The following is a 26809-nucleotide window of genomic DNA, read 5'->3' as shown; positions in this document are numbered from 1 at the left end:
TTTGCAAGCGCTGACGTCCAGGGTTGATGGCGGGCTCCCTGACCCTGTCTCAGATGCAGTGCACCCACCTTCTTGCCTCTACAGAGCTGTTTAGCACATCCACATGGACAGACCTAGTGGCCACAGCCTAAAGCCCGGAACCTTGACAAAGGACATATGGCTGCTCAATTCCAAAGTAGAATTTAAATCCACGCAATGACTCACAGCTCCACCCAGCCCGTACATTAGACAACCTGAGTTATCAAAGTATCCAGTAACACAGTAATCCACTGTTGTCTACCAACTGGTGTCTGTTTATCCCATTTAATTTTAATAAAAATAAGTATTAAGCCAGGCATGATGACAAACCTGTGGCCTAACAATTGGGAATCTGTGGCCTGAGGCAGGAGGACCTCAAGGTCAAGGGCAGTCAGAGCTACATAGCAAATCTCAAACAAGACTAGGCAACAGAGTGAGATCCTGCCTAAAGAAAAACAAACAAACAAACAACAAAAGACTAGGCCTGTGGTCAAAACATCCACATCTTCCAATTCCATGCTAAATGCACAAAACAGACACGCAGGGGCTTCATCCACTCCTCCGTCCCTGACCAGTCCCGAGCGGGCTGTTCCCTGGCCGGGAGTGCTGCGTACCTGCGGAACCGTGGGCGGTAAGTTGGATTTCGATGGATCGGAGGCTGTGTTCCCTCGGGGCCACTGTCCTTCAGGTCTCCAATCTCACCAGCCTAGAGGACGACGAGAGCTGAGCGTGAGCATCGGGCACAGGGCGAAGGGGCGCGGGGCACCAAGCTGGGCACAGCCGGCCTCAACAAGTCAAAACCAGCTGTCTCAGTCGAAGCTGGGCGCTCCACTTATGCACGCCGGTCCTTTGCTTGGTCCATCTTTTGTGAGCTCCGAGAGGAGAGGACTCGGTCCTGCTGGAATAGCCTTTTAACGTTATTTCCCGGCGGTCAGTTTAACTCTGAAACCTGACACTTGCAATACCCGAGGGAAACCCTGCTTCCAGTGCGGTGCTGGGCTGCAGCTCCATTAACCGAGCTCCCGTCTGGCGCGTGCGCCGCTCTGGACTCCTTCACCAGTGCCCAGTGCTCCTACTGCTGGTAACAACCATTAGTAACATCATCTAACTTACAAAAGGAGGTGGGAGAGCATCCTACGTCTCAGCAATGCGACTTGTTCAACTATTGCAAACTAGAATGCACTAACTTTCCATAGCGGCCTCACCCTAGCACCCTCGGTTTTCTTGCGGATGTCCAATTCTAACCTTTCGCTGCAGAAGAGAGGCAGCTCGGGCTATGCAAGGCCCTGGCTCCTTCCCCGGCACAGGTTTCAAACAAGCCAAAACAAAGCAAATGTTAAGCACACCTTCACTTCTGGTCTCTTCGTCTCACAGCTTCTTCATCTGCTTGGGTCAAATATAACATATATTTATACACACACGCACACACACATATGTTTTTTTCTGGAGTCAAGTATTACTATGTAGCTTTGGCTGTGGCCACAAACACATGGTCCTCCAGCCTCAGCTTCCCCAGTGCTGGGATTGCAACCATATGCTGACACACCCAGCTTAACAATATGTTGATGACAAATTTATTTCAATAAGGGAGAATGCAATTGATTCACTGTGTGAAAAGAAAAGGAAAAAAAGAAAAAAGAAAAGGAAAAGAAAACGAACAAGCAAACAACCAAAGCCATCTCACCAGTAACCTCTGCAATTCTCTATAGCACACAGGCACATCTTGGCTAGCTTTCTGCTCTTTTTTGCAGAACTGACAGCCCTGCCCAGGAAGGGTGGCACACACTTGTAATCCTGGCACTTTGGGGGAATAAAGCAAGAGGACCACCAATGGTGTAAAGCCAGACTGGGCTATAGAGTGGGATTCTAGCTGGGAAAACAAAACCAACAACTAATATCCTTGTTTCTTCTCAGAGTGAAATATTACCCCTCGTTCGGAAACGAGAAATGAGAAAATTTCAGTTCCCGTCAAGCCTACCAACGTGCCTATGCCGGCTCACGGTTTCTCCTCCTGTTTCCCCAGATGAGGGCCAGGCTTCCATCATCTCCAAGAGGGACGGACTCTCCTTAGCCGCTCAACTCCTTCGCTTACACATGAGCACGCACATACATACATGCACAAGCCTGCTTTCTCTTTACTCCATCCCTCCCACTAAGGCGCACAGACAGACTAAAATAGCCCTTGTCCCTTTCACATTTAAATAAATATACATGGGGGCTGGAGAGATGGCTCAGTGGTTAGGCGCTTGCCTGTGAAGCCTAAGGACCCCAGTTCGAGGCTCGGTTCCCCAGGACCCACGTTAGCCAGATGCACAAGGGGGCGCACACATCTGGAGTTCGTTTGCAGTGGCTGGAGGCCCTGGCACGTCCATTCTCTCTCTCTCTCTTTCTCTCTGTTGCTCTCAAATAAATAAATAAACAAATTAAAAATAAATAAATAAATAAATATACATGAAGGTTGGTGGCACAGAATCTAATCTTCAGATCTCATTCTAACTTTCCCATGTTTGCTGTAGCAGAAAGCCCTATTTAGAATCATGTACTAAATCGATTTGTCTTTCTTACGGGTTGTAAGAGTTTGCCAAACTTTATATGGCTGTTATGACCTGAGCAATTAAAACTAAAACATTACAGGCCAGTTACCTTGTAAAAATACCCTACAATTTGGATTCTTTGGCATTTCCTGGCAGTCAGAGGAAAGAGCGAGTGGCAGCCACCGTGCCCTTCCCCGGGCACCCGCGTGGTGGCTTCAGTGCGCACCAGCAGACACCTCCCTCTGGAGAGTGATGCAGGCAGCACCCACCCAGCTCTCTGTGACACATTCACTTTCCCTCACTTCCTTTTTTGAATTTTTATTTCTTTATCTTTGTGCGTGTATAGGCATGCCAGGGTCTCTTGCCGCTACAAACCAACACCACACAATTGGTTTTACCTGGGTGCTGGGGAATTGAACTCGGGCCAGTAAGCTTCGCAAGCAAGCACCTTTAAATGCTGAAGTGTCTCCCCAACTCTTCCCTCTTTCTCATTAGTTAGTTAGTATTTTATGAGTGGTTCTCCCGGGGCCTGCAAATGTCTGCATCAACTTTGTCACTATGTCCGTTTATTTATTTGTGTCTGTATGGACTCAGGGGCATCTGTTTTATTCAGTGAGTTATCACCTGTTACCATCATTATCAGGATATGGGAACCCCTTCAAGCTGGCCCATGGCCTCTTGACATGTCTCCAATGTTCTTTTGAGTACTTCCTGGCTTTCTTTTGAGTACCTCCCAGTACAAGATGTTCAAGGCTTGTGTTGTGTTTGTTCTGCCCCAGCTCCGAGGTCAATCATTTCTAGAAGGAGCTTCTTCCTACTGAAGAACGGTATTCCCCAAAACGGCACTGGGATGAGGAATGCTCAAATGCGATCCCTGTTTGGGGGCCTGTCGGGAGACGGCACTGAGAAATATGCGTACACATGCACATGCAGAGACACATACAGGGCCGAGTTCGTGTGTATAGCACATGTGTGTTATCTACGCTGACCTGACACTCCAGGTGTGTTTAGGCATAAGTTCTTCATACGGTAAGGGGAACTCACTGCTGCAAAACAAATCAGGAAACTATCTCACCGTGGAGATCCCACACTCTTCTACTACATTTCTTTACAGACACATCAGCTATAGGAAAACCACTCCCAAAACTACAACCATCACAGAAGACCCCCAGAGGATGTATCCCCTCGCTCCCCACGTACCAGCACATTCTAACCAAACTTGTCCAAAACCACCACACATGCCGCCCTCCAACTTATCAAACCCAGCCGTCAATCCTCAGGCTAGCGCCCTCTACTTTTCCATGTGGAATACACTTCCTCCCTGAAGCGCCTTCTCTCTGCATGCTCTTCCCCACCGCCCTTTGCTCAACAAGTTTATCTAGGCTTGGGTGCTGGCGCGTCCTAGCACCCTGCCCTATCGCCCCGTTGTGCCCCACGGCTTGAAGATTCATGTTCCATGACTCCAGCGTTCACCCTTCAGACCTCCTGCCTTGGTCATGCCCTGCCCTTGCCATTCCTGGCGCCACCTTTCCCCGTACCTGAGACACACGTGCTTCTCTTCTCTCTTGTCACATCGAGAGTGCACCTTCCGCGCCTTGCCAACTATACCCAGGACGCACCTTCAACACAGCACATCCAGAACCACTCTCTTCTTCCTCCCACTACTTTACAACCTCTGCTTTTTTTTTTCCCTGCCAACTTTGAGTTTTTACACAAAAGACAAATTTTATTGTGGGAAAAAGACCTCCAAACATTTCCCTCTTTCTCCTCAAGCCCAACCTTTCTGTGGTCTTCTACTTGCTTAAGTACACAGAGGCATCACTGACTCCACATGACATATTTATGCCATCCTCAAAGGCTGAACCAAGCTGAAAACATTTCCTGACCCTGGCCACTTACCCTCACCTCCACTGGTCGCCCGGCAGCTGACCCCCACTCATCTGTCCATTGGGAATCTGCAGTGGCCTCTATCTCCCCTCCTCTGCTATCGTCCCCTATTGACTGGTGTCCCCTGAAGAGTCTGGTGACCACATGTTTCCTCGCTCTGGCTTCTCATGGGATCTAGAGAAAGATACTGGTCTTCACAGGCTCTGGCAGCCACGCCCCGGCCCGCAGGACCTTATCCTGATCGTCCCGTTCTCCATTCCCACGGCTCTTCCGCGCTCACTTGCCGAGCAGGACAGCAAGGCCCGGCCGAAGCTGCAGGGAGCACGTGTGAAAGCTGACAGGCAGGGGCACGAGGCGCCAAGCGCTCACGGAACTCAGACCAGCGTCTGCTTCGCGCCCGTGGCAATTTGGGTGATGGTCCTCCTTTTGAAAAGCACACGTCTTCATTGGCACGAAACAACACAAGCATGGAAGCTACTCTTCCTTTCACGGCTATCAAAAGGCAGAATGAAGGCCAAGATCAAGCATCTGCCATTTTGGTGAAAGCCAAACATCACTCCCTTCCCTCTCATTTCTGTTCTCATTGGTGTGTGTGTGGGGGGGGGGATGGTGCGTGTACGTATAGCATGTGTGTGCGTGTGTGCACACATGTGGGGGCCAGAGAGCAATGTTTTCTTTTGCACTGTTCCCTTGAGATGGGAGTTTCTCACTGAACCTGCCCCTCTGCTGGTGACGCGGGCTGACCGAGGAGCACCAGTGACCCTCCTGTCCCTGCACCTCAGCAGACTTGGGTTACAGGTGTGCCTGACCACGTGCAGCTTTTCACATCGGTTCTAGGGATTGAACAGGTGCTCCTGCCATCGACCCATCTCTTCAGCCCCTTCCAGAGAGCAACTGCTTTTGTAAACACAGAGTGGGCATTAGTTCAACAGATTCTACATAATTTTCAAAGATGTGCGACAATTACACTTGAAAATGGAGATCATTTATTTGGCCATCGACACTTATGTCTTTAAACATTTCATCAACACCACGGGCCCAGATAGCACCGTTCCTCAACTATTGAATCCAGCAAATTTCACTCAGTGGTGGAGATGTAAGAAAATGTCGTTAAAACCTTTCCTAGGGCTGGAGAGATGGTGCAGCGGTTAAAGCGCTTGCCTGCGAAGCCAAAGGACTCATGTTTGACTCTCCAGATCCCGCATAAGCCAGATGCACAGAGGTGAGGCAAGCGCAAGGTGTCACATGCCCACTAGGTGGCACAAGCGTCTGGAGTTCGATTGCAGTGGCTGAGGCCCTGGTGAACCAATTTTCTCTCTCCCTCTCTAAAATAAAAAAAATTAAAAAAAAACCTTTTCTATTTGATTCTAATATTGTTAACTGCTGTAGAGATTGAGCTTGACCTTTTTATTTCTTGGCATACATGTGTGCCCATTTGCATGGTGGCCAGAGGCTGATATTGAGTGTCTCCTTCAATCATTCTCTACTTTATTTATGCAGGCAGGGCCTCTCACTTGAACACAGAGGTTGCCAATAAGGCCCGTTTAGCTAGATAGCTTGCCCCAGAGGTCCCGCCTAGGTCTCCGAGTGTTGGGACTGAAGTGGGCCGCCACACACAGTTGGCATTTATGTGAATTCTTGCAGTCTGAGCTCCAATCCGCATGCTCGTGAGATCCACGCCTTTCCACTGAGCCAGCACCTCAGCCCAGCCTTCACCACTCTAAAAATGAATCTTTGAAGCTGCCTATTTGTATGACACAACTTTTACACCTGCCCAGTACGGAACAGGTCAGGTCACAGCCCAGATGCATGCAGTTCTGTGCTGAGGGGCACACACACTCAAACTGCATCTTCGGTGAGCTTCTGCAAACCATGTTCCACTAGCATTAAGGAAACCCTGGGCTCTGAACTTGCAATTCCTAGCATGGAACACACTCTTCAAAAGATACGTGTAAAAATCACCATGCTTTCAGAAAGCTAATGGGCATCAAGATTATCCCAGGAAGGCACCAAAATCCAGCGTCTGTTATGATCTGGTCTGTTATGAGACAGGCAACTGTCTCGGGCTCATTTCCTACGAGTCCAGAGTGTTGCCCTAAAGGACCCTGGAGGTGGGTCCTGAGCTCGGAATCCACTTGTTATTTTTAGCACACCTGTCAGGGGCAGCTGCTGAGGAGCAGAAGGAAGAAAACAAGACCCAATGTAGAAACAATGGTAGTCATGATGGGCTGGAAACAGCCAAACCGTCCCAGGACCATGGAAGGGGTTGGGGACGGGGATCTACGACACCAAGGAGGAAAAGGCTATGGCTATTAGCAAAACCCTCAGGACCTGTCCCCGGCCCCCAAGCTTTCCAAGTTTGAGACCTGCCATATTTTCAACCACCAGTGCTACACCTCCAGAGGAGGGACACTTGTGGCAAGCGTTCCATGCCTCTCGTGAACAGCTGAACAACCAGTCTCTCTACAGCTGTTTTCCCCAGACGGCGGTGCCAAGCAGCAGAGGCAGGATTCAAGTGCAGACCCCCACTGGCTTGAGTCCAAGCCCTTGCACGTACCACCTGCCCCTCCAAGGAGCCCAGGCTAGCCCTGGAGTCCAAATCCTCCTCCGCAAGCCTCCTGGACCGTGAGAAGGCTGGCGCGCAGCACCGGGCCTGGCTCACTTCTCCTTTCACGCCCCAAGCACCGCCCTCCGGCCCCACAGGACAGGCATGGCCCGTGTGGGGTCCTTCTAGATATATTTCTAGAATGGCTGCCTGGAAACAGCAGACGGGGGGAGGGGGAGTCTTGCTTGGAGCTTTTGTAGCATGTGGAGGCCACAAGCAAGGTTTCACTACTCCGCAGCAGCTGGAGTTGCAGGAGGAGGAAGAGGAGGAGGCAGAGGAGGATGGAAGGAAGGGTGAGGGCTGCGGAGGAGGCCCAGGCGCACCTTTACCTGCGTTCTGCTGGGATGGGCAAGGACCCGCGCCCGGCGGTGGTCAGAGGTCTGTCCCACGTGGTAAGGCGGGAGCCACCGCTGCTGCCGGTACTGAGCGTGATACTGGGGGCGGCGCAGCTGGCTCCGGGCCCCAGGGAACTGCCCGTCGGCAGCAGGGGGCTCAAATCCTTCACTGCAGGTGCTCCCTTCCTCCTCCTCCTCCTCCTCCTCCTCCCCAGCGTACTAGCGAAGCAAAGAAACAAGAGATTCAGAAGGCAAGAACCACAGCGCCACTCGGGAAGGGGCATCACCAACGACAACAGCCCCAAGTCCCCTTCCCTCTGCAGGCAAAACGCATCTTAAGGCCAAGGCGGTCATGAGAGCGCGGGAACGGCAGAGAGAGGCAAGGAGCCTACGCGGGCGCCGCATCCCGGGCAGCAGAAGGCAAAAGCCACCCATCTACCCACGCTGCAGCGGACACTGGGTTACAGCTGCCATCTATCAGCTGACCAAGCCAAGGGCATCTATCTATCATGTAGTCCTTCCACAAAGGTGCTGCCCAGTATTTACCCACCGGGGCAAAGTTAAGGATTGGCAAGAAGAAAGAAAGGAAGAAAAAGAAAGGAAAGAAAAGAAAAGAAAAAGAGAGAGAGAGAGAGAGAGGGAGAAAGAGAGAGAGAAAGAAAGAAAGAGAGAGAAGGAAGGAAGGAAAACACGTGCTCCCGATGTCCTCCGTTCTGGACCTCAGTGGTCCACTTCCTCCCTCTGTCCCCAGGTCTCCACTAAGATGCTATTTGCCCGCTTTCCTGCTCCTGTGCCATCAGCCTATGGTGTGGGGTCCTCTACAGACAAGATGCAGGGTACAGTGGCCTGCAGTCTCTCAGCAGACCAAATGTAAAAACAGACATGACAAGAAACCAGCTATCTTCTATTTAAACCATTCAAAGAAATATGCAAAAAAGATAAAACAATACCAGTCTTCTCAATGTTCATGGTGTTTCCCACTAAGTGTTATTTATATTAATATGTTATGGGTTAGTTTAGATCAAATATTTATTTTTTTTCCTTTTTTAAAAAATCTATTTTCTAATACAACTAATAAGCAAAAATACTATAATGAAAAATTCTGGGATCCTCATTAACATCTAGACATATAAATGGGTCCAAAGACCAACTTTTGAGAACTAATGAACTACTGAGTGTGTTTCTCTTCACGTGTTTTTACTTGAGCTTCCCCAGTAGTGACACCTAATGCTGTTTCTAAATAAAGACCAGAAGGGGGAATTGCCAACTTGTCTTTATGTTTAAGTTACTAATTTACATATGCCCATTTTTTCATTTTAACAAACGAAACCAGTAAACACTCCTCAAAGAATTTGTGATTTTAAAGAACATGCAAATGAGTATTTTTCAATGAATTTTAAACAAACGAATAATGACCAATTTCTCGTGGAGGAAGGACAACCTCCAGAGCAAACCCACATGCCCAAGTAAACTTCCCAACACAACAGTCTAATTTCACAAAAAAACCAAGACACTTTAATTTTGCAGCCGAGTGGCTTGAACTCAGGACCTCGCTCATACTATCCAAGCACTCCACCACTGAGCTATTACTCCCAGACCTCTTTTTGTGTTTTATCTTGCGACAGGGTCTCACTAAGTTACTCAAGCTCGCCTTGAACTCACTCTTGTAGCCCAAACGGGCCTTGAACCTTGAACTTGCGATCCTCCTGCCTCAGCCTCCCACCCGGCTCATTCTACTCTTTACAATACCTGTATAAATAAATGGTTCACGATTATGCAAACATATATTGGCACAGAAACGTTCAGCAATTACTAAGTGTTCAAGACCACAGACATTTTTGAAGCTTCACAGAGCCAAATCTTTTATAGACACTTTAAGAGACAATAATAGCGGCACCGCCATTGCCGGCCATACTTTTGAAAGACGTTCAGAAAGTTCAGGCTTTAGCATAATAGAAAATTTCCACGTATGAACACTGAAGCTTTTTTTGTTTGTTTGTTTTGGTTTTGGTTTTTCGAGAGAGGTTCTCTCACTCTGGTTCGGGCTGACCTAGAATAAACTATGGAGTCTCAGGGTGGCCTCGCGATCCTCCTACCTCTGCCTCCTGAGTGCTGGGATTAAAGGCGTGCGCCACCACGCACGGCTGAACACTGAAGCTTTACAGTATTTCTAAATATCTTCTCCAGCTCTTGGAGGGGAAAACCTTCAAGGAAAAACAAGTTTGCTAAAACTTTTCTACCACTTTCTCTTCTTAATTGATCTAGAAGCCAAAATAATCTAATCACAGCTAGAAACCTGTGAACAGAATGAACTTGAGATATGCCACAGTGAAAAACAATAGAATAAAATAAACAAAACAAAGCAAGGAAAGTGGATGCCATAAGGAATATAATTACTTAATGTGGAGTAAAGATAGAATAAAGGGTTAGGAAAAAGACGTACCTACCACAGTATATACAAGTCATTCTCAATCTGCAGATATCTTAATCTGCTGAGAAGTTTTTCAAGTTTCTTTTTTTAAAAAAAAATTTTGTTGTTTATTTTTATTTATTTATGTGAGAGCAACAGACAGAGAGAAAAAGAGGCAGACAGAGAGAGAGAGAGAATGAGAGAGAGAGAGAGAGAGAGAATGGTTGCGCCAGGGCCTCCAGCCACTGCAATCGAACTCCAGACACATGCGCCCCCTTGTGCATCTGGCTAACATGGGTCCTGGGGAATCAAGCCTCGAACCGGGGTCCTTAGGCTTCACAGGCAAGCGCTTAACCGCTCAGCCTCAGGTTTCTTTTCGTATGGCAGAAGGTGGTGCTTACAACATGTGTGCACTTGTATCTATGCTATGGGGCTGGCCTTGCGATCTAGCCTTAAACACATCAAGAACACACATCTTCTCATCTTACCTTTTAATTCAAATCTAGCAACGTCCTGATGGCCAGTCAACTGGGCTCCTAACGTGTGCCTCGAAGGTACTTCTTTAAACGGAGTCTCCTAAGCGAGCTCCAGCCACATTCACCTGTCAACCTTTCACCTAGGTTGGGGCCAATCTACAGAACTAAAAATCTGCAATTACTCACTGCTTCTTCACTTTGAAATAAGGGCCAAGTGCTATGCTAAATAAAATCACAACTTGAGGCAGACGTTTTATACTCCTTTGGCAGCACTTTTACTGTGGTTCCTGAGCTCCCCACCATTCTTTCTGACACAACCAAACACCGCTTCTCTTTTTGGGTCAGCAATAGTAACAGCTGTGAGGAAAAAAAACAGGTCACACTGCTAACAAGGAGGACCCCATTTCCCCTCTCTGACCACAAGATTATGTTACGGCTTTTCCTCAACCTTAGCAACCTTACTTAAGTCTCCTTGTTACAAGGCAATTAAACGTTTGTAACTTTGCAGCCAAGCACATGCAAACGGATACAACTTCTGACTGGCAAGTTTACAGTAAGAGCAGTGGCTATAGATAAGTTCTGAACACTAAAAATGTTCCCTTAAAAAAAAAAAAAATCAGGGCTGGAGAGATGGCTTAGCGGTTAGGTGCTTGCTTGTGAAGCCTAAGGACCCCGGTTCGAGGCTTGATTCCCCAGAACCCACGTTAGCCAGATGCACAAGGGGGTGCACGCGTCTGGAGGTCATTTGCAGTGGCTGGAGGTCCTGGTGCGCCCATTCTCTCTCTCTCTCTGCCTCTTTCTCTGTCTGTCACTCTCAAGTAATAAACGTAAATGATAAACAAAAAAATATTTAAAAAATATCATGTGCTCTACACAGGAACGTGGCACCACCAGACCTGGTGTGTGCATGTTCCAATTCCATACAGTTAATTTTACACACGAGACCATCGAGTAACGGTGAGCAGCGGGGAGGACGTACGTTTCGGGGAGGCCCGCGGCGTCTGCCGTAGTAGCCGCGTCGGTAGCGGCGGCGATCGGCGGCGTAGCGACTTCCTTCCACGGGGACCCCGTCGGGGCCTGTCACGTTCGCGGCCTCGGCCCCCTGAGGACGAGAGAGGGGGCGTGCAAATGAAGGGAGCTCGACTGCTTCCCGAAGCCGTCACTGGGCTCCCCCAGCGTAAGAGGGAGCGTGCAGTTCACACAGCTCCTGTTTACTCGTCCGTCTGCCAAGTTCAAGGACGATCAGTACCTTGTCAGAACATGAACTGGGAAAACAAAACAAACAAACAAACAAAAACCCCACACCAAGTGTGTAAGCAGAAGCCATACGTAACCATTAAGAATATTTTCCCAGGCTGGAGAGATGGCTCAGCGGTGAAACGCTTGCCTGTGAAGCCTAAGGATCCTGGTTTGAGGCTTGATTCGGCAGAACCCACGTTAGCCAGATGCACAAGGGGGCGCATGCATCTGGAGTTCGTTTGCAGAGGCTGGAGGCCTTGATGCACCCATTCTCTCTCTTTCTATCTGCCTTTTTCTCTCTCTGTCTGTTACTCTCAAATACATAAGTAAAAATAAACAAAAAAAATTAAAATAATACTTTCCCAATGGAAGAAAATTGAGACACTATTAGTTTTCCTAGAACAGAAAGACACCTGTCTTACTCTCAAGAGTACCAAGGGAATCCACACTGCTGGGCCATTATGTTAGTAAGGACAGCCACTTAAACCCCACATCAAATGAAATAAAGTGTTTTCCCTCAGAACAGGGTGAGAACAGTGAGAACAAGGGCTGTGGAACCATATGTAGCCACTCCCTCAAGTTTATAACTCGTCTCCGTGAGGACGTGCCAGGGCACCTGCGCCGTACACAGCTTTATAGTGACTTCAGCCCTTGTCTGTGCTTTTATTTATTTCTATAACACACTGTTCATTAAAATCAAGGTTTGGGCTGGAGAGATGGCTTAGTGGTTAAGTGCTTGCCTGTGAAGCCTAAGGACCCCGGCTCGAGGCTCAATTCCCCAGGACCTACGTCAGCCAGATGCACAAGGGGCGCACGTGTCTGGAGTTCGTTTGCAGTGTTCAGAGGCCCTGGCGCGCCCACTCTCTCTATCTGTCTCTTTCTCTATCTGTCGCTCTCAAATAAATAAATAAGTAATAAAATAAAAATTAAAAATCAAGATTTAAGGTCATTAATATTTCAACATTAAAAAAATGAGGGGCTGGAGAGATGGTTCAATGGTTAAAGATGCTTGCTTGCAAAGCCTGGTGGCCCCTGTTAAGATTGCCCAGTGCCCACGTGAAGCCAGATGCACAATGGGCACATGCATCTGAAGTTCATTTGCACTGGCAGTTGGCCTCGACATGTCCATGCCCTCTCTCTTTCTCTGCTGGCAAATAAATAAAAATAATTTAAAAAATAGCCAATCTAGGTTGGGGAGATGGCTCAGTAGTTGAAGGCTCCTTCTTGCTTGCAAAGCCTGTTGATACAGATTCGGTCCTCTGCAGTACACACGTAAAGCTGGATGAAAAATGATGCCTACAATGGTGGAAATTGGACTCAGGAGGATCTGAAGAATTCATGCACCAGCTAGTTTGTTTGCAACAGTAAGAGATCTTGTCTCACGGAAGGAAGAACAGACACTTCAAGGCTGTCCTCTGACTTTCACACATGTACCATGGCACATGTGTGTCCATACACACGAAGAAATAAAATAACTTTATGTATTTAATTTTTTAAAACATTTCTTCATTGATAGGAGAGAGAGAGAAAATGGGTGTACCAGGGATTCCTGCCACTCCAGGTGCATGGGCCACTTTGTATACATGACTTCATGTAAGTACTGGGGAATTGAACCTGGGCCATCAGGCTTTGCAAGCAAGTGCCTCTAATGGCTGAGTCATCTCTCCAGTCTAATAATACTTTTTTAAAAAAGCTTGTTAAAGTGTAAGAAAATTGCAAGTGGCCATTTCTTTCTTAAAAAGAAAAATCTGTGTCTATCCTTCAAGATAAGCCATATACTTCCTGGATGGACAACTTATAAACAAAAAGCTGTCAGTCTACCCAAATGTCTTCTGCTTTCCAACACCAAACCAAAAGAGGTATTCTTTTTTCTTTTTTTGAGGTAGGATCTCACTTTCGCCCAGGCTGACCTGGAGTTCACTACGTAGTCTCAGTCTGACCTCAAACTCACAGCAATCCTACCTCTGCCTCCCAAGTGTGGGATTAAAGGCGTGCGCTACCACACCTGGCAAAAGAGGTTTTCTTTTGCTGAAATTCAAACACTCTTTGCTGGGCTGTTTGTAAGCGCAAGTGCTTCTAACTCAGTCTGAAACCTTTAGTCTCCTCAGCAGCACAGGGCGCAGGTTCTGCTGGCGGGCACAAGGGCAGCGTGGAGCTTTCCAGAGGGATCAACATGAGGCCAGGGGCTATCGCTGGGGCAAGTGTTTGGCTCCATCGTCGTGGGGAATGAGCTGCTTCCAGCATCCGGCCTTCAAGTTCACCCGCATCAAACCTGGAGAGATCCTTGTCTTTGATGTGGATCTTGTATCAACCAAAGAACGTGAACCCGGCCCTGCCAAGCCTGAGCACCTACTCTTGACTCTGCCGCTATGTGCAGAGGGCCATGACCTGGTTAGTGCCAACTCTGGCTGCTGTGCCTTGTGGCTTGCCCAAGTCACCCTGCATACCTCACCTTGGGACAGTGTGGACGAGGGACGTGAATCCCCGCTGCAAAGATATGCCCCAGCTCCCTCTGGGAACCCACACAAGTGACAGGCTGTTCACACCACTCAACAGACTGCTGTCTGCAGCCACTGCAAGCCAGAAGATGGTATTTTCACTATTAAAAAAAAAATCCGGGCTGGAGAGATGGCTTAGCGGTTAAGCGCTTGCCTGTGAAGCCTAAGGACCCCGGTTCGAGGCTCAATTCTCCAGGACCCACGTTAGCCAGATGCACAAAGGGGCGCACGCGTCTGGAGTTCGTTTGCAGTGGCTGGAAGCCCTGGCGCGCCCATTCTCTCCCTCTCTCTCTCTCTATCTCCTTCTTTCTGTCTCTGTCACTCTCAAATAAATAAAAATGAAGAAAAAAAAATTAAAAAAAAAAATCCAAGGGCTGGAGGGATGGCTTAGTGGTTAAGGCATCTGCCTGCAAAGCCAAAGAACCCAGGCTCGATTCTCCAGGACCCACGTTAGCCAGATGCACAAGGGGGTGCATGCGTCTGGAGTCCATCTGCAGTGGCTGGAGGCCCTGGCGCGCCCATTCTCTCTCTCTCTCTCACCCTCTCAAATAAATAAATAAACAACTTAAAACATACAAATAAAAAAAAATTAAAAATCCAAAATAACATTAACTCATGGGGCTGAAAAGCCACTTGCGCAACTAGATGAGAGCCCGCACCCTGGCACGCCTCCCACTCTCACCTTCTCCCCTTCGACCACATCGAACTCCACGGTCTCCCCGTCGCCCACGCTGCGGAGGAATTTCCGGGGGTTGTTCTTCTTGATGGCGGTCTGTCAATAAAATGGAAAGTGACCTCGAGGCGTTTCAAGGCTGGTTCGGCCAATACTGAAGGCTTTCATCAGTTTCAGCCTAACTGGGGTCAACATGAAGAGAACGCCCATCTAGGGGCTGGAGAGATGGCTTAGCGGTTAAGACGTTTGCCTGTGAAGCCTAAGGACCCCGGTTCGATTCTCCAGGACCCAAGTAGGCCAGATGCACAAGGTGGCACATGCGTCTGGGGTTTGTTTGCAGTGGCTGGAGGCCCTGGTGTGCCCATTCATCCCACCCCCATCTGTCTAATAAATAAGAATAAAATATAAAAAAGAACTTAAATAAAGGAAACTGCCCATCTATTATTATTGAAACAAAACAAACAACAACAACAAACAAGCTGGGTGTGGTGGTGCACACCTTTAGTCCCAGCACTCAGGAGGCCTAAGTAGGAGGTTAGCCATGAGTTCAAGGCCACCGTAAGAATACGTAGTGAACTCCAGGTCAGCCTGGGCAACAGTGAGACCCTACCTTGAAAAAAAAATTGTCCTGGCTTGGGGAGATGGTTTAGCAATTAAGATGTTTGCTTGTGAAGCCTAAGGACCCAGGTTTGATTTCCCAGGACACACATAAGCCAGATGCATAAGACAGCGCATGTGTCTGGAATTCACTTGCAGTGGCTGGAGGCTCTGGCACACCCTCTCTCTCTCTATCTGCCTCTTTCTCTTTCTCCAACAAATAAAAAGTAACATAAAAAAAAAAAAATCATCCATTCACCCACTAGTGTGGACTGCCCAAACAAACAAACAGTTCTCCACAAGTACGGTTCACATATCTTTCTTGATTTGTGGGTATTTCAAAATTTATCTTGATGCGGAATAAAGAGCACAGCAATTATGGAGAGCGTCTGTGTGCTGGTCACTTAGTCATGACACTGGGAAGAGAACTCAGTGGTTACACACCCACCACACAAGTGTAAGCACCTGAGTTTGGATCCCTGGCACCCACCTATGAGCTGGGTGCTGTACCAGGTGTCTGCAATGCCAGCGGGTAAGGGCAGAGTCTCCCAGAAACCTATGGAACAGCCTGGCTAACACTGAGAAACTCTGACGCAAACAAGATGGAAGAGGAAGACTGACACCTGAAGCTGTCCTCTGACTGCCATACGCAGACCTGCACACAGTGGCCCAGGCACACCCACACACACGCCAAAAGAAGAAGAAACACTGGCTCCATCAGTTAGGTCAAGCCATGAACCGCCTGGGTTTGCACTGCAGCTTTAAGGGTGAAAGATGCCTCCGTATCTGACATAGATACACAGGAGTGTTCTAGGTATAGAGGCTTACTGATGAGAGAAACCGCTCACTTCAAAATCATTTTTAAAATGTGTGTGTGTCAAGCTGGATATGGTGGCTCTAAGTATATATACTGTGCTCACCAAACTACCTGGGAAGTTCTTTCCTTAATGTTCATACCTGTATATTAATGCTAATATACTCACTTTTGGTTAGGGAACCTTCTCTTTTCAGATAGTGGTGACATTGGGATGACTCAGAAGGCACCACAGTGCTGAGAAGTGACAGAGGAGTGCTCAGCGCTGAGACATCTCTATCACACCTTCCAAGCCTCAGGGTCCACTGCAGAAGCCGTGATGAAAAGAATTTAAGAGCCAAAGGAAGGGTAGGTTTCCTTACAATGTGCTTCTCCAGACACAGAATGGCCTGGATATCCATGACCTCACAGTGCCTGACGCTACCTACACAAGACCATCATAATAAGAGGAAAAGATCATGACATCAAAATGAAAGAGAGGCTGATTGAGAGGGGGAGGGGATATGATAGAGAGTGGAGTTTCAAAGGGGAAAGTGGGGGGAGGGAGGGAGGGCATTACCATGAGATTTTGTCTGTAATTATGGACATTGTCAATAATTTTTTTTTTAATTAAAAAGGGCAAAAGTAGAAACATCCCTATGAGTTTGAGGCCATTCTGGGCTACAGAATGAGTTCCTGACCATCCTGGACTACAGTGAGACCCTGCCTCATAAAAACAAAAATCAAGGCTGCAGAGACGGCTCAGAGGTTAAAAGTGATTTCTTTCAAGGGCTCAACTCCCCAGTACCCACCTAAAGAAAGTGGCACATGTATCGATTCCATATGCAGTGGCAGAAGGCTCTCTCTCATAAATGCCATTTAAAGAACAAACAAAACAAAAACGTGGGTGTTTCAGGGTGTGGTGGCCAATGTCTGTAACCCTAAGTACTTGGGAAGTGGAGACATCAGGATCAAGGCCACATGACACTCTGTCTCATAAATGAACAGTATAAGGCCAATGAACAGCAAAAAGGGCAACTAGGGCTGGAGAGACGGCTTAGCGGCTAAGGCCTTTGCCTGCAAAGCCTAAGGACTCATGTTCAAATCTCCAGGTCTCACGTAGCCAGACACAGCGACACATGTGTGCAATGTCGCAGATGCACCACAAGGGGGCGCGTGCGCACCTGGGGTTTGTTCACAGCAGCTGAAGGCCCTGGCATGCCCTCTCTCTCTCTCTCAAAATAAAAAAAAGCAACTAAAATATTAGGGGAGAATAAATATTTGCCTGTAAATATTATGCTAATATACACATGATATGAATAAACAAAATTGCCTCAGGAATTGAAAAAAAAAACGTTAGTGACAATCTGGCCTCTCAGCCAAGCTACTTTACTGATGAGGAAACATGGTTAAGTGATTCATCACAAAGGTAACAGTCCCCAAAGAGGGCGCTAGAGAAAATTCTCATCCCTACACAGCATCTGTGAGTCCTTCCATCTTCTCCTAGGGTGGCTCATTGCTCACTCGCCCCCCCCCCCCCCCCCCCAGCTACAGGGGAATGCACTGGAAAGCTAAGGAAGGTGTTCTTTCTGGGAGCGGGTGTAACTTGGCCACTTCCCTCCTCCTTAGCTGGCACCTCTAAGCAGTTAAAGGGGCCACAGAGTTTCTATGGAACTAGGTCAGCCTTATTTTATAAAGCGATTAGACATGTGTAATCCAGCCCTTCCTCTGCTGAGTAGGAGGGAGAGGAGGGGGAAAAGAAGTGGGGGAAGCGAGCTCACTCACACCCACACCCACAGAGCAGCTCAGGACAGGATTCAGGCGCACACAGCATGACACTCAGCCGTTCCCTAACCAGCCCCTCCCTGCTGGCTCGTTCCCTTTTTCCTGTTCAACTGGGCAGGCCTCAACACCCAGAGGTGACTCACCACGGGAGCTCATGGGGCTGGAATCAGGTCACTCCCTCACAGGCTGAGCGGGGCCGGCCACCAGCACAGAACCGCCTTTTGCCAGGAGTCAGGCAACAAGTCCTTAACCCCGGGTGTGACAAGAAAAACTCGGCTTTTGCAGTCTGTCCTGACTTAACGACAGGGCGCTTTAACAAATCTATTCCGATTTAATGACCCACGCACAACAGAAAGACATTCGGCAGGGCTCAAATCATACGATCGGTTTAAGAAAAGAACAGCCAGGGCTTTTGAGATGTGGCAATGCCCAAGTGCCAAACAAAGCGGAAGGAAACAGAAACACTGAAAACCTTGGCATTCTGGGCCTGCAGGTTGGCATGCCTGCCACACGTCCATCCTCAGTGCCATCCGGCTCGGGCCATCACACCTAGTCCAGACAACTCACTGCAAACACACAGGGAACACATGCGGAGGGGCGTAACTTCTCTTCACCCCGTCAATAAAGCAAAGCATCGGGAAGATGAGACAGTGGACTTCCTACCCTACCCGAGTTTTCTCCACGTTTCTTTCACATGGCCAGGGAGGTGGGGCCCGGGACCAGGCCGTGTGCCGGGCCCATGTGGCCCAGGGGGAGGGCTGCCCCGGGGACTGGAAGCCTTCTCCCTTCGGGGACAGAAACACCCTGACCTTCTGTTTCTCGGCGCTGTTTACTTCGGTCAGGAGCCTCCAGTGCCAGCCAGCCGAGGCAAAAAGCAAGGTTGGTGCCAGCCACACATGAGGAACCGCACCATGGGGACGGTAAGATAAAAATGCTGAACGGAGTTCTCATGCCAAGGTAAGCCCAAGAAAGAAACAGGAGACTCGTAGAGCCATTTGCAGGACTTGACTGAGGCACCCCTGTTGCTTACCTGATGTACAAACACATCTTCTTTGGTGTCATTTCTGTTTGAGAGACAAAAAAATAAAATAAAATAAAATAAAAATTAAAAAATCACAATTAAAGGGACTGAACGCTGTATAGGAGCTTACAAAAACCAATGCATTTTAACCAATAAATACAACAAATTTTATTTCCTAAACTCAGACATCCAGAGCCAATCCTCACGAAACTTTTTAACTCTTGCAGGGACCCACTTCGCCCTCCATGTTGCATTACAAACACAAACACGTCTTTCCTGTCTTCCTGAACCACACGGCATGTAATCAGAGCCCTAAATTCTTCCCCAGCAAAAGCAAACCGGGACAGTCAAAAGGACAGGGCACAGCTGTGAGCCAGGCTCTCCTTACACTGAAACCTAAAACAGTTCTCCCACTACCCCACCCAAGCAGACAAGGGAGACATGGGACACACTTGCTCTAAGTAGCAGAAAAGACAGAGAAAACCACTATATCCCGTGAAAACACCCCAAGTCTCCCACAGCAGACTGCAGTCCTCCTCCAGCCCTATATGGTCATAATTTATCCTGCGTTAGAGAAGACGCCAGTTTCCTCGGAGGACCTGGACCCAGCAGGACTGAGGTGATGGAGCCAAGGCAGCTCCGCCCTCAGTCAGGTGTGGCTGAAGGCAAGCAGCTTCGCCTCATCTTCACATCTGGGGGATTATGCACGCGGGCTCTGGGCTATAGCAATTCCATTTCTGGAGTATGGCCTCTTCCTGTTTTTCTTTTTCTTTTTTTTTTTTGATTTTTCGAGGCAGGGTCTCACTCTGGCTCAGGCTGACCTGGAATTCACTATGTAGTCTCAAGGGGGCCTCGAACTCACGGTGATCCTCCTACCTCTGACCCCCCCCCCCCACAGTGCTGAGATTAAAGGCACGCGCCACCACGCCTGGCTTCTGTTTTTCTTTTAATGATTAGACTATAGGAGAAAGTGTATATTTATTAGTATTCTGGAAATATGTGTTGTAATTAATATTTAGTGACCAGTAGCTTAACGTACACAACCCATCAATTAAACAGGATAGTGGGCTTAAAAGTGCTGGTAACACAACTTGAGTGTAAACTTGCAAACATGCAGAGGGAGAAACGTACCGGTTTATAAATCCATAGCCATTCCTGACGTTGAACCACTTGACAGTGCCAAGGACTTTGGTGGCTAAAATAAGATTAAGCAGATATGTTAGCATCTGACCTACAAAGAGATAAAGCTCCTATCACTGAAGCCAAAGCGCGCCCAGTAAACCATTAACAGCTGAATCTCAAAAGACACTGAAAAAGAGAAGCTTGTTATGATAAGTAGCTGGCTTTTGAAAGACTAAAAAACATCTCTTCCTTGTTACATGATCACTGGTGTCTTAAGGAGTGCTCAGAAGCCTAAAAAATTCTGCAATAATTTTGAAGGAAAGCAGCTTCGCCTCATCTTCACATCTGGGGGATTATGCACGCAGGCTCTGGGCTACAGCAATTCCATTTCTGGTGTATGGCCTCTTCCTGTTTTTCTTTTTCTTTTTTTGGTTTTTCGAGGTAGGGTCTCACTCTGACTCAGGCTGACCTGGAATTCACTATGTAGTCTCAAGGTGGCATTGTAAAAAATGTCTTACAATTCCCACTCATACCTTCCTATTAGTTTACCTTTCTTCTTGTTGGAATGTTCTAGATCTGCCACCTTGATTTCTAGCTAAGATATCCTATCCTCTCCTTGATTCATTCTGTTGGTGAGACTTTGCAGAGTTGTGGTTTTTTTTTTGTTGTTGTTGTTGTTGTTTGTTTGTTTTGTTTTTTGAGGTAGGGTCTCACTCTAGCCCAGGCTGACCTGGAATTCACTATAGTCTCAGGGTGACCTTGAACTCATGGTGATCCTCCTACCTCTGCCTCCCTAGTGCTGGGATTAAAGGTATGAGAAATACACTTGAGGAAAGGTACCCAGCAAGAGTCAGGTCCAAAGTGGGTGTGGTGGTGCATGCCTGTCACCCCAATACTTTCAGGAAGATCAGGAGTTCGAGGCCAGCCTGAGGTGAGACTGCCCACTCCACCCCTCTCCCCCCCCCCAAAAAAAAAAAAAAAAACCCAAACCAAAAAGGGATACATTTCCAGGCGGGTGGGATATGAGATGTGGCTCAGTGGTACAGGATATGATTCCCAGTACCCCAAACAACAAACAAAAACCCACAATCTGGGGTGAAGAGAGATGGCTTTTAGTGGTTATGGCGCTTGCCGGGAAAGCCTAAGGACCTGGGTTCGATTCCCCAGAACCCATGGTAAGGCAGATGCACAAGGTGGCACATGCATATGGAGTTCGTCTGCAGTGCCTTGGGGCCCTGGTGTGCCCATTCTCTCCCCCCTTTACCCTGTCATAAATAAATAAATAAAAATAACTTAAAAAAAACACACAATCCAAACAAAACCCCACATTCCACAAAATTCTCTCACGTGTACAAAGGAGAAGCCACAATGACAGATGGTGTAGATGTTCACAATTTGAAATGCTAGGGAGACTTTCATGAGCGACTCAAAATAGCTCCTTGTTAATAACCAGACCTACAAAGACACAGACCTGTCCAGTTGCCAAATGCAGGCTGATCAGGAGTCCCGACTACCACCAAAACGGATGCTGTCTTGCTATGCATATAACACGTCTCTGGGCTTACAATCAACACAGGATGAAGCTCTCCACCTCAGGGATGGGTTTGGGCACCTGCCCTTGGTGGGACTCAAACTTGGCCTTTTCTATGAACCTAGCTCGATTTAACTTGTTTCTAATCTACTTGGTCTGTTTCACAAGGTCACACTTCAAAACTAGAATTAGGAGAAGAGGCTCTTGGGGAGAAAGCGAGACGCGTGGGAAAGCACGGACGTGGATTTCTCTATAGAAGTGGCACGTCCCTGGCAATGTCTTTCGACAGTCACATATGAAAGGATCATGGGGAACAGAAGGGCAGCGCTACCCGGGCACGGCGCTGCACGCCGGAACCCCGCACTTGGGAGTTGGAGGCAGGAGGACCAGCGACTTAAGGTCCCCCTCCCCTACACGGTGAATTCAAAGCCCACCTGGACTACATGAGATCCTACCTCAGAAAACAAACTCATAAAGCAAAGGCAGTATGAGTAATAGGGGGAAAGATGAGAATCGACTCAAGTCAAAACTGCTTTCCAGGCCTAAGGTTATTTTTACTTCTCAGTGTAGTAAATACTAATTCCACAAGTATTTCCAAGGAGCTCACACAGCCAAACAAATCCATTCACACTTTGTTTTAGAACCGTAAACAAATTCAAGCACAACTGGGAAAAAGTTCGTGGAGGAGGAGGAGGGCAGAAGGCCACAAGCCTTGCTTTAATAAAGTTCTTTTGGCCTCGTGCAATGTTTTTCCGGACTATGTGCCACAAAGCAGTTAAGGCCCAGCTGCACCGAGCAAAATGGCAAAATGGGAGCGTCCAAGAGCAGATGCCCATCTCAGCCGGCACTGCGTCGGCATCATCGTAGGCACCATGTGTCTGCTTGGCAAAGGCCAGGGGGTGGCCGAGCTCACTGGACGGGTGGACACAAGCGGTGTTGAAGGGTCAGCGCGAGGCCATCCTTCATCCTGCGAGTCTGGACTTTTGAGTGGAAAGACCTAACACTCATCACCAGGGACTTGGCAGAAACAAAGGAACTTGCTGGTGATTGAGGAAATCCCCCTGCAGTTATCTTCATCCATCCTTACCTAGGCTACGTGCTTTCCTTATCACAGAAGGCACAAGGGGCAAGTGGGAGCCTGTGGAATTTCGTCAGCTCGCACAGAGGGTGGCATTAAGAGCCTGGGACCCGACCGTGGCATGAAGCTGTGGCTCTCTCAAGTTTTGCATGGAAGCGCTCCAAGCTGCACTTACTTTGGAAAGTGTCACCGTGCCACACTCAAGATCTTTAAAACATGCTGTTGAATAAAAAGGCCTCGTAGAACACCACAGGAAAGGCGGCCTCTCGAGGCGGGGCACCCCGAAACGGGTTAAGGGGTTTCTTTCACATTAGTCCCTCCATTTTTTTTTTTTCTCCCTGTAAGTGTCAAGGAATAGGAATCCGACAGATAGACAGACAGACAGACTGGCCGGCCCCACCCAGGAGAGGGAAGATTTTGGAAGCATCCTACACCATCTGTTAACCTTCCTTCGTTTTGCAAAGAGCGAATGATAAACACACACACACACACACCCCACTTTAGGGCGCTCACTCACCCACCTGCTCAGCAGGCTGGTGCAAGGTGCAAGGCCTCCCACGGGGCGTTCCTTAAGAGGGTGACAAAACCAGCCACCACCAGAGAATCCCTTTCTTCCCGCCCCCAGATCAACTGGTCCTCTTCCTGTTTCCCCTCCTAAGTTACAAGTCCCAAGGTAACCATGTTTCGGACAAACGTCATCCTCCACTTCCGACCAAGTTTTCTCAGCTGCCACACCACGTGCGTTTCCCCCAGTCCCGGCCAGGGGAAGCAGCGCAGCTCCCGGCGCACAACTGGGGGGCTCTGTGCACCGGTGCGCGCGGAAAAGGGGCGGCGGGGGCGGGGTGGGGCCGGGGGAGGGGGGACCCCCGGACCCGAGACCCGAGCTTCTCGGGAGGCGGATTGCAACATCCCCAGGCCGGCACGGGGCCCGACAGACGCATGGCGTGTTTCCCAAGCCCAAGAGAGAAAGGGCGTCGGGGACAGACAGACACCTGTCCCTCTGTCCCTCCCTCCCTGCCGGGCAGAGCCGACAGCCCCGGGGCGCCTTCCCGAGCCTCCCTCCCCGTCTCAGGAAATGCCCTCCTCGGGGTGCAGATGCGAAGCCGGCGGTCCCCCCCAACCTCCATCCGCCCCCCACCCGTCCCAGCTGAGCTTCCGGAAGCAGAAGCGCAAAGGGGGGGGGGCGGAGCTCGGGCACGCCGCGAGTTCGAATCCCCGGCGGAGCCGCCGGCACGGCCCGCGGCCCCGGGGCCCACGAGTGAGTGACGCTCACCGAGAACTTTCTTCTCCGCGTCCTCGCCGCCGGCGGGAGCTGCCGGGGCCGGCGCTGCGGTGGCGGGGGCGGCGGCGGCGGCGGGGACCGCGTCGCCCCCGGGGCTCCCCGCGAGCATCGCGGCGGGCGCCGGGGCCGGGGGCGCGGGCTCCGGGTCGGCGGCCGCGGCGTGCGGGACGGCGGGGCCGCAGCTGCCGGGGGGCGCTGCCGGGGACGCCGGGGGCCTCGGCCGCCTCGCTCATGCCGCCTCGTCTGGCTCCGGCGGCGGCTCGCTGGGCGGTTGGCGGCGGTTGCGGCCGGGGCGCGGGCTCGCTCGCTGCGGGGCCGGTGCGGATCGCGCGGGGCGGCGGCGGCGGCGGCGGCGGGCGGCGGGCGGCGAGGCTCGAGCGGGGCGCGCGGCGGCCTGGCTGCCCCGAAGATGGCCCCGCGCCGGGCCGGGCTCTGGGCGCGCCCCGGGAGAGGGCGGGCACGCCGGCCCGGCGGGGCGGGGCGCCGTCAGGACCTTTTAAAGGCGCCCCGTGCCCTTGGCAAAGGGAGAGAGCGAGCGAGAGAGAGAGAGAGAGAGAGAGAGAGAGAGAGAGAGAGAGAGAGAGAGAGAGAGGGAGGGAAACACGTGGTAGGGCCACGGCGCACACGCGCGCCCGGGGACGGGGAGGGACCGGCAGGTGTGGGCGTCATCCCGGGACCACCCCCCCCTACCGCCCTGCACATGGGAAGGCGTCGCCCACCCGAGACACACGTTTGCAAGGTGGAGCATCCTTTCCTCTCTCCTCCCCTCCCTCCCTCCCTCCGTCTGTCTGTCTGTCTCTCTCTCTCTCTCTCTGTCTCTGTAAGGCTGGCTTCAGTTGCCTGTAGAAAGCGTTTGACGTTGTTGATTCATTCGATACTTATCAAAAACCCAGAGAACTATTCCTGGTGCAGCAATGAAGAGCTGCAGCGAGGGTGGGGAGACGCCTGCTTAAAGGCGCTCGCTTGCAAAAGTTTGACAGCCCGAGTTCGACTGCCACAGGAAGGCCCGAGGCGCAAAGTGGTGCATGCGTCTGGAGCTCAGTTACAGAGGCAAGAGAGCCCAGAGCACCCATTCGTACAGTCTTTCTCTCTCCTTCCCGCCGTCTCTCTCTCTCTTCCTATTTCCAAGTATAAAATAAAATATATTTTTAAAAAAGAACCCTGGCTTAGCGGTTAAGGTGCTTGCCTGCAACGTCTATGGACCCATGTTTGGCTCCCCAGAACCCACATAAGCCAGATGCAAGGTGACGCAAGTGTGCAAAGTTACACACGTCCACTACGTGGCGCACACATCTGGAGGTCGATTACAGGCCCTGGTGTGACAATTCTCTCTCTGGCTAAAAAAACAAACACTGGTGTAAAGCACGCTAATCCCAACAGAGACCAAGGTAGGAGGGTTGGTGTGCTGTGAATTCCAGGTCAGTCTGAGCTACAGTCCATACCCTGTGTCTCCTAAAAGCAAGCCAAGAAAGAACTGGTGTAAGCCAGGGCTGGTGGTTCTCATCTGTAATCCGTGGGGCGGAGGCGGGCTGGGTTGTTGCACCTGGCACCACACACTGAGACCCTGTCTCAAAATAATTAAAAAACAAGAACAAGGGCTGGAGAGATGGCTTAGCGGTTAAGCGCTTGCCGGTGAAGCCTATGAACCCCGGTTCAAGGCTCGATTCCCCAGGACCCACGTTAGCCAGATGCACAAGGGGGCGCACGCCTCTGGAGTTCGTTAGCAGAGGCTGGAGGCCCTGGCGCGCCCATTCTCTCTCTCTCTCTCTCTCTCTCTCTCTCTGTGTGTGTGTGTGTGTGTGTGTGTGTGTGTCTTTCTCTGTCACACTCAAATAAATAAATAAATAAAAGGTTATATCTCTTTAAAAAAAAAGAATGTTAAAAAAAACAAGAACAAGCAAAAACCTTTTGAGACTATTTGACATGTTGAGAATATTGAGGTCTAGACCTTAGGGAATTAATGCAAACGCAGAGTTTACACCAAGTTAAAGGTAACAGGCTGAGCTGTTAACATGTAATTAAGAATGTACTTTGGGGGGCTGGAGAGTTGGCTTAGTGGTTAATTTTGCCTGCAAAACCAAAGGACTCAATTCCCCAGGTCCCACGTAAGTCAGATGCACAAGGTGGCACATGCGTCTGGAGTTTGTTTGCAGTGGCGGAAGGTCCTTTCTTCTGCAGCAAGATGCTAACCACACCACTAACCATGCTGAATCGGATCACAAGGAAAAAAGTACGAGAGGAGCTCAACTCTTCCAGTTCAAGAGCTTTCCTTTTTTTTTTTTTTTTAAATATTTTTATTTATTTATTTATTTGAGAGCGACAGACAGAGAAAGACAGGTAGAGGGAGAGAGAGAGAATGGGCGCGCCAGGGCTTCCAGCCACTGCAACCGAACTCCAGACGCGTGCGCCCCCTTGTGCATCTGGCTAACGTGGGACCTGGGGAACCGAGCCTCGAACTGGGGTCCTTAGGCTTCACAGGCAAGCGCTTAACCGCTAAGCCATCTCTCCAGCCCTCCTTTTTTTTTTTTTTTTTTTTTTTGGTTGTTGTTTGTTTGCTTGCTTTGTTTTCTTGAGACATGTAGGCCAGCCTTGAACTAATGTGCAGCTGAAGCTGGTCCTGAACTGAACCTTTTGCCTCTGTCTCCAGAGTGTTGGAATTACAGACATGCACCACCAAGCCCAAACTAACAACAATAACAATAAAAAATGGTCTATGTTGGCACAGTCTTTGATCCCAGCACTCAGGCGGTAGAGAACGAAGGATCTTTGTGAGTTCAAAGCCAGCCAGGATTTAGTTCTAGGTCATTCTGGGCTAGTGTGAGACTCTACCTCAAAAAGAAAAAAAAAATCAGGCTGGAGAGATGGCTTAGCGGTTAAGCGCTTGCCTGTGAAGCCTGAGGACCCCAGTTCAATTCTCGGTTGCCC

The 26809-nt window shown here is 49.5% G+C and overlaps 1 protein-coding gene across 1 annotated transcript in view; it reads right to left on the bottom strand.

Moving 5' to 3' along the window:
- Positions 1 to 26809, bottom strand: part of Ybx3 (Y-box binding protein 3) — a 77724-nt gene that overhangs the window by 6179 nt on the left and 44736 nt on the right. The window contains exons 4-11 of the mRNA XM_045139791.1: positions 24149 to 24377; positions 23876 to 24066; positions 20003 to 20066; positions 18881 to 18914; positions 14685 to 14774; positions 11245 to 11367; positions 7374 to 7598; positions 633 to 724 (exon numbers count right to left, since the gene is read on the bottom strand). Coding sequence (XP_044995726.1) covers positions 633 to 724; positions 7374 to 7598; positions 11245 to 11367; positions 14685 to 14774; positions 18881 to 18914; positions 20003 to 20066; positions 23876 to 24066; positions 24149 to 24377 — 1048 coding nt within the window. The remainder of the gene's footprint in view (positions 1 to 632; positions 725 to 7373; positions 7599 to 11244; positions 11368 to 14684; positions 14775 to 18880; positions 18915 to 20002; positions 20067 to 23875; positions 24067 to 24148; positions 24378 to 26809) is intronic.

This window comes from Jaculus jaculus, chromosome 23 (genome assembly GCF_020740685.1).
Source record: "Jaculus jaculus isolate mJacJac1 chromosome 23, mJacJac1.mat.Y.cur, whole genome shotgun sequence".
In the NCBI taxonomy this organism is placed as follows: Eukaryota; Metazoa; Chordata; class Mammalia; order Rodentia; family Dipodidae; genus Jaculus; species Jaculus jaculus.
Note: the sequence above shows the minus strand (reverse complement) of the source record. Positions and strands in the feature narration are given on the sequence as shown.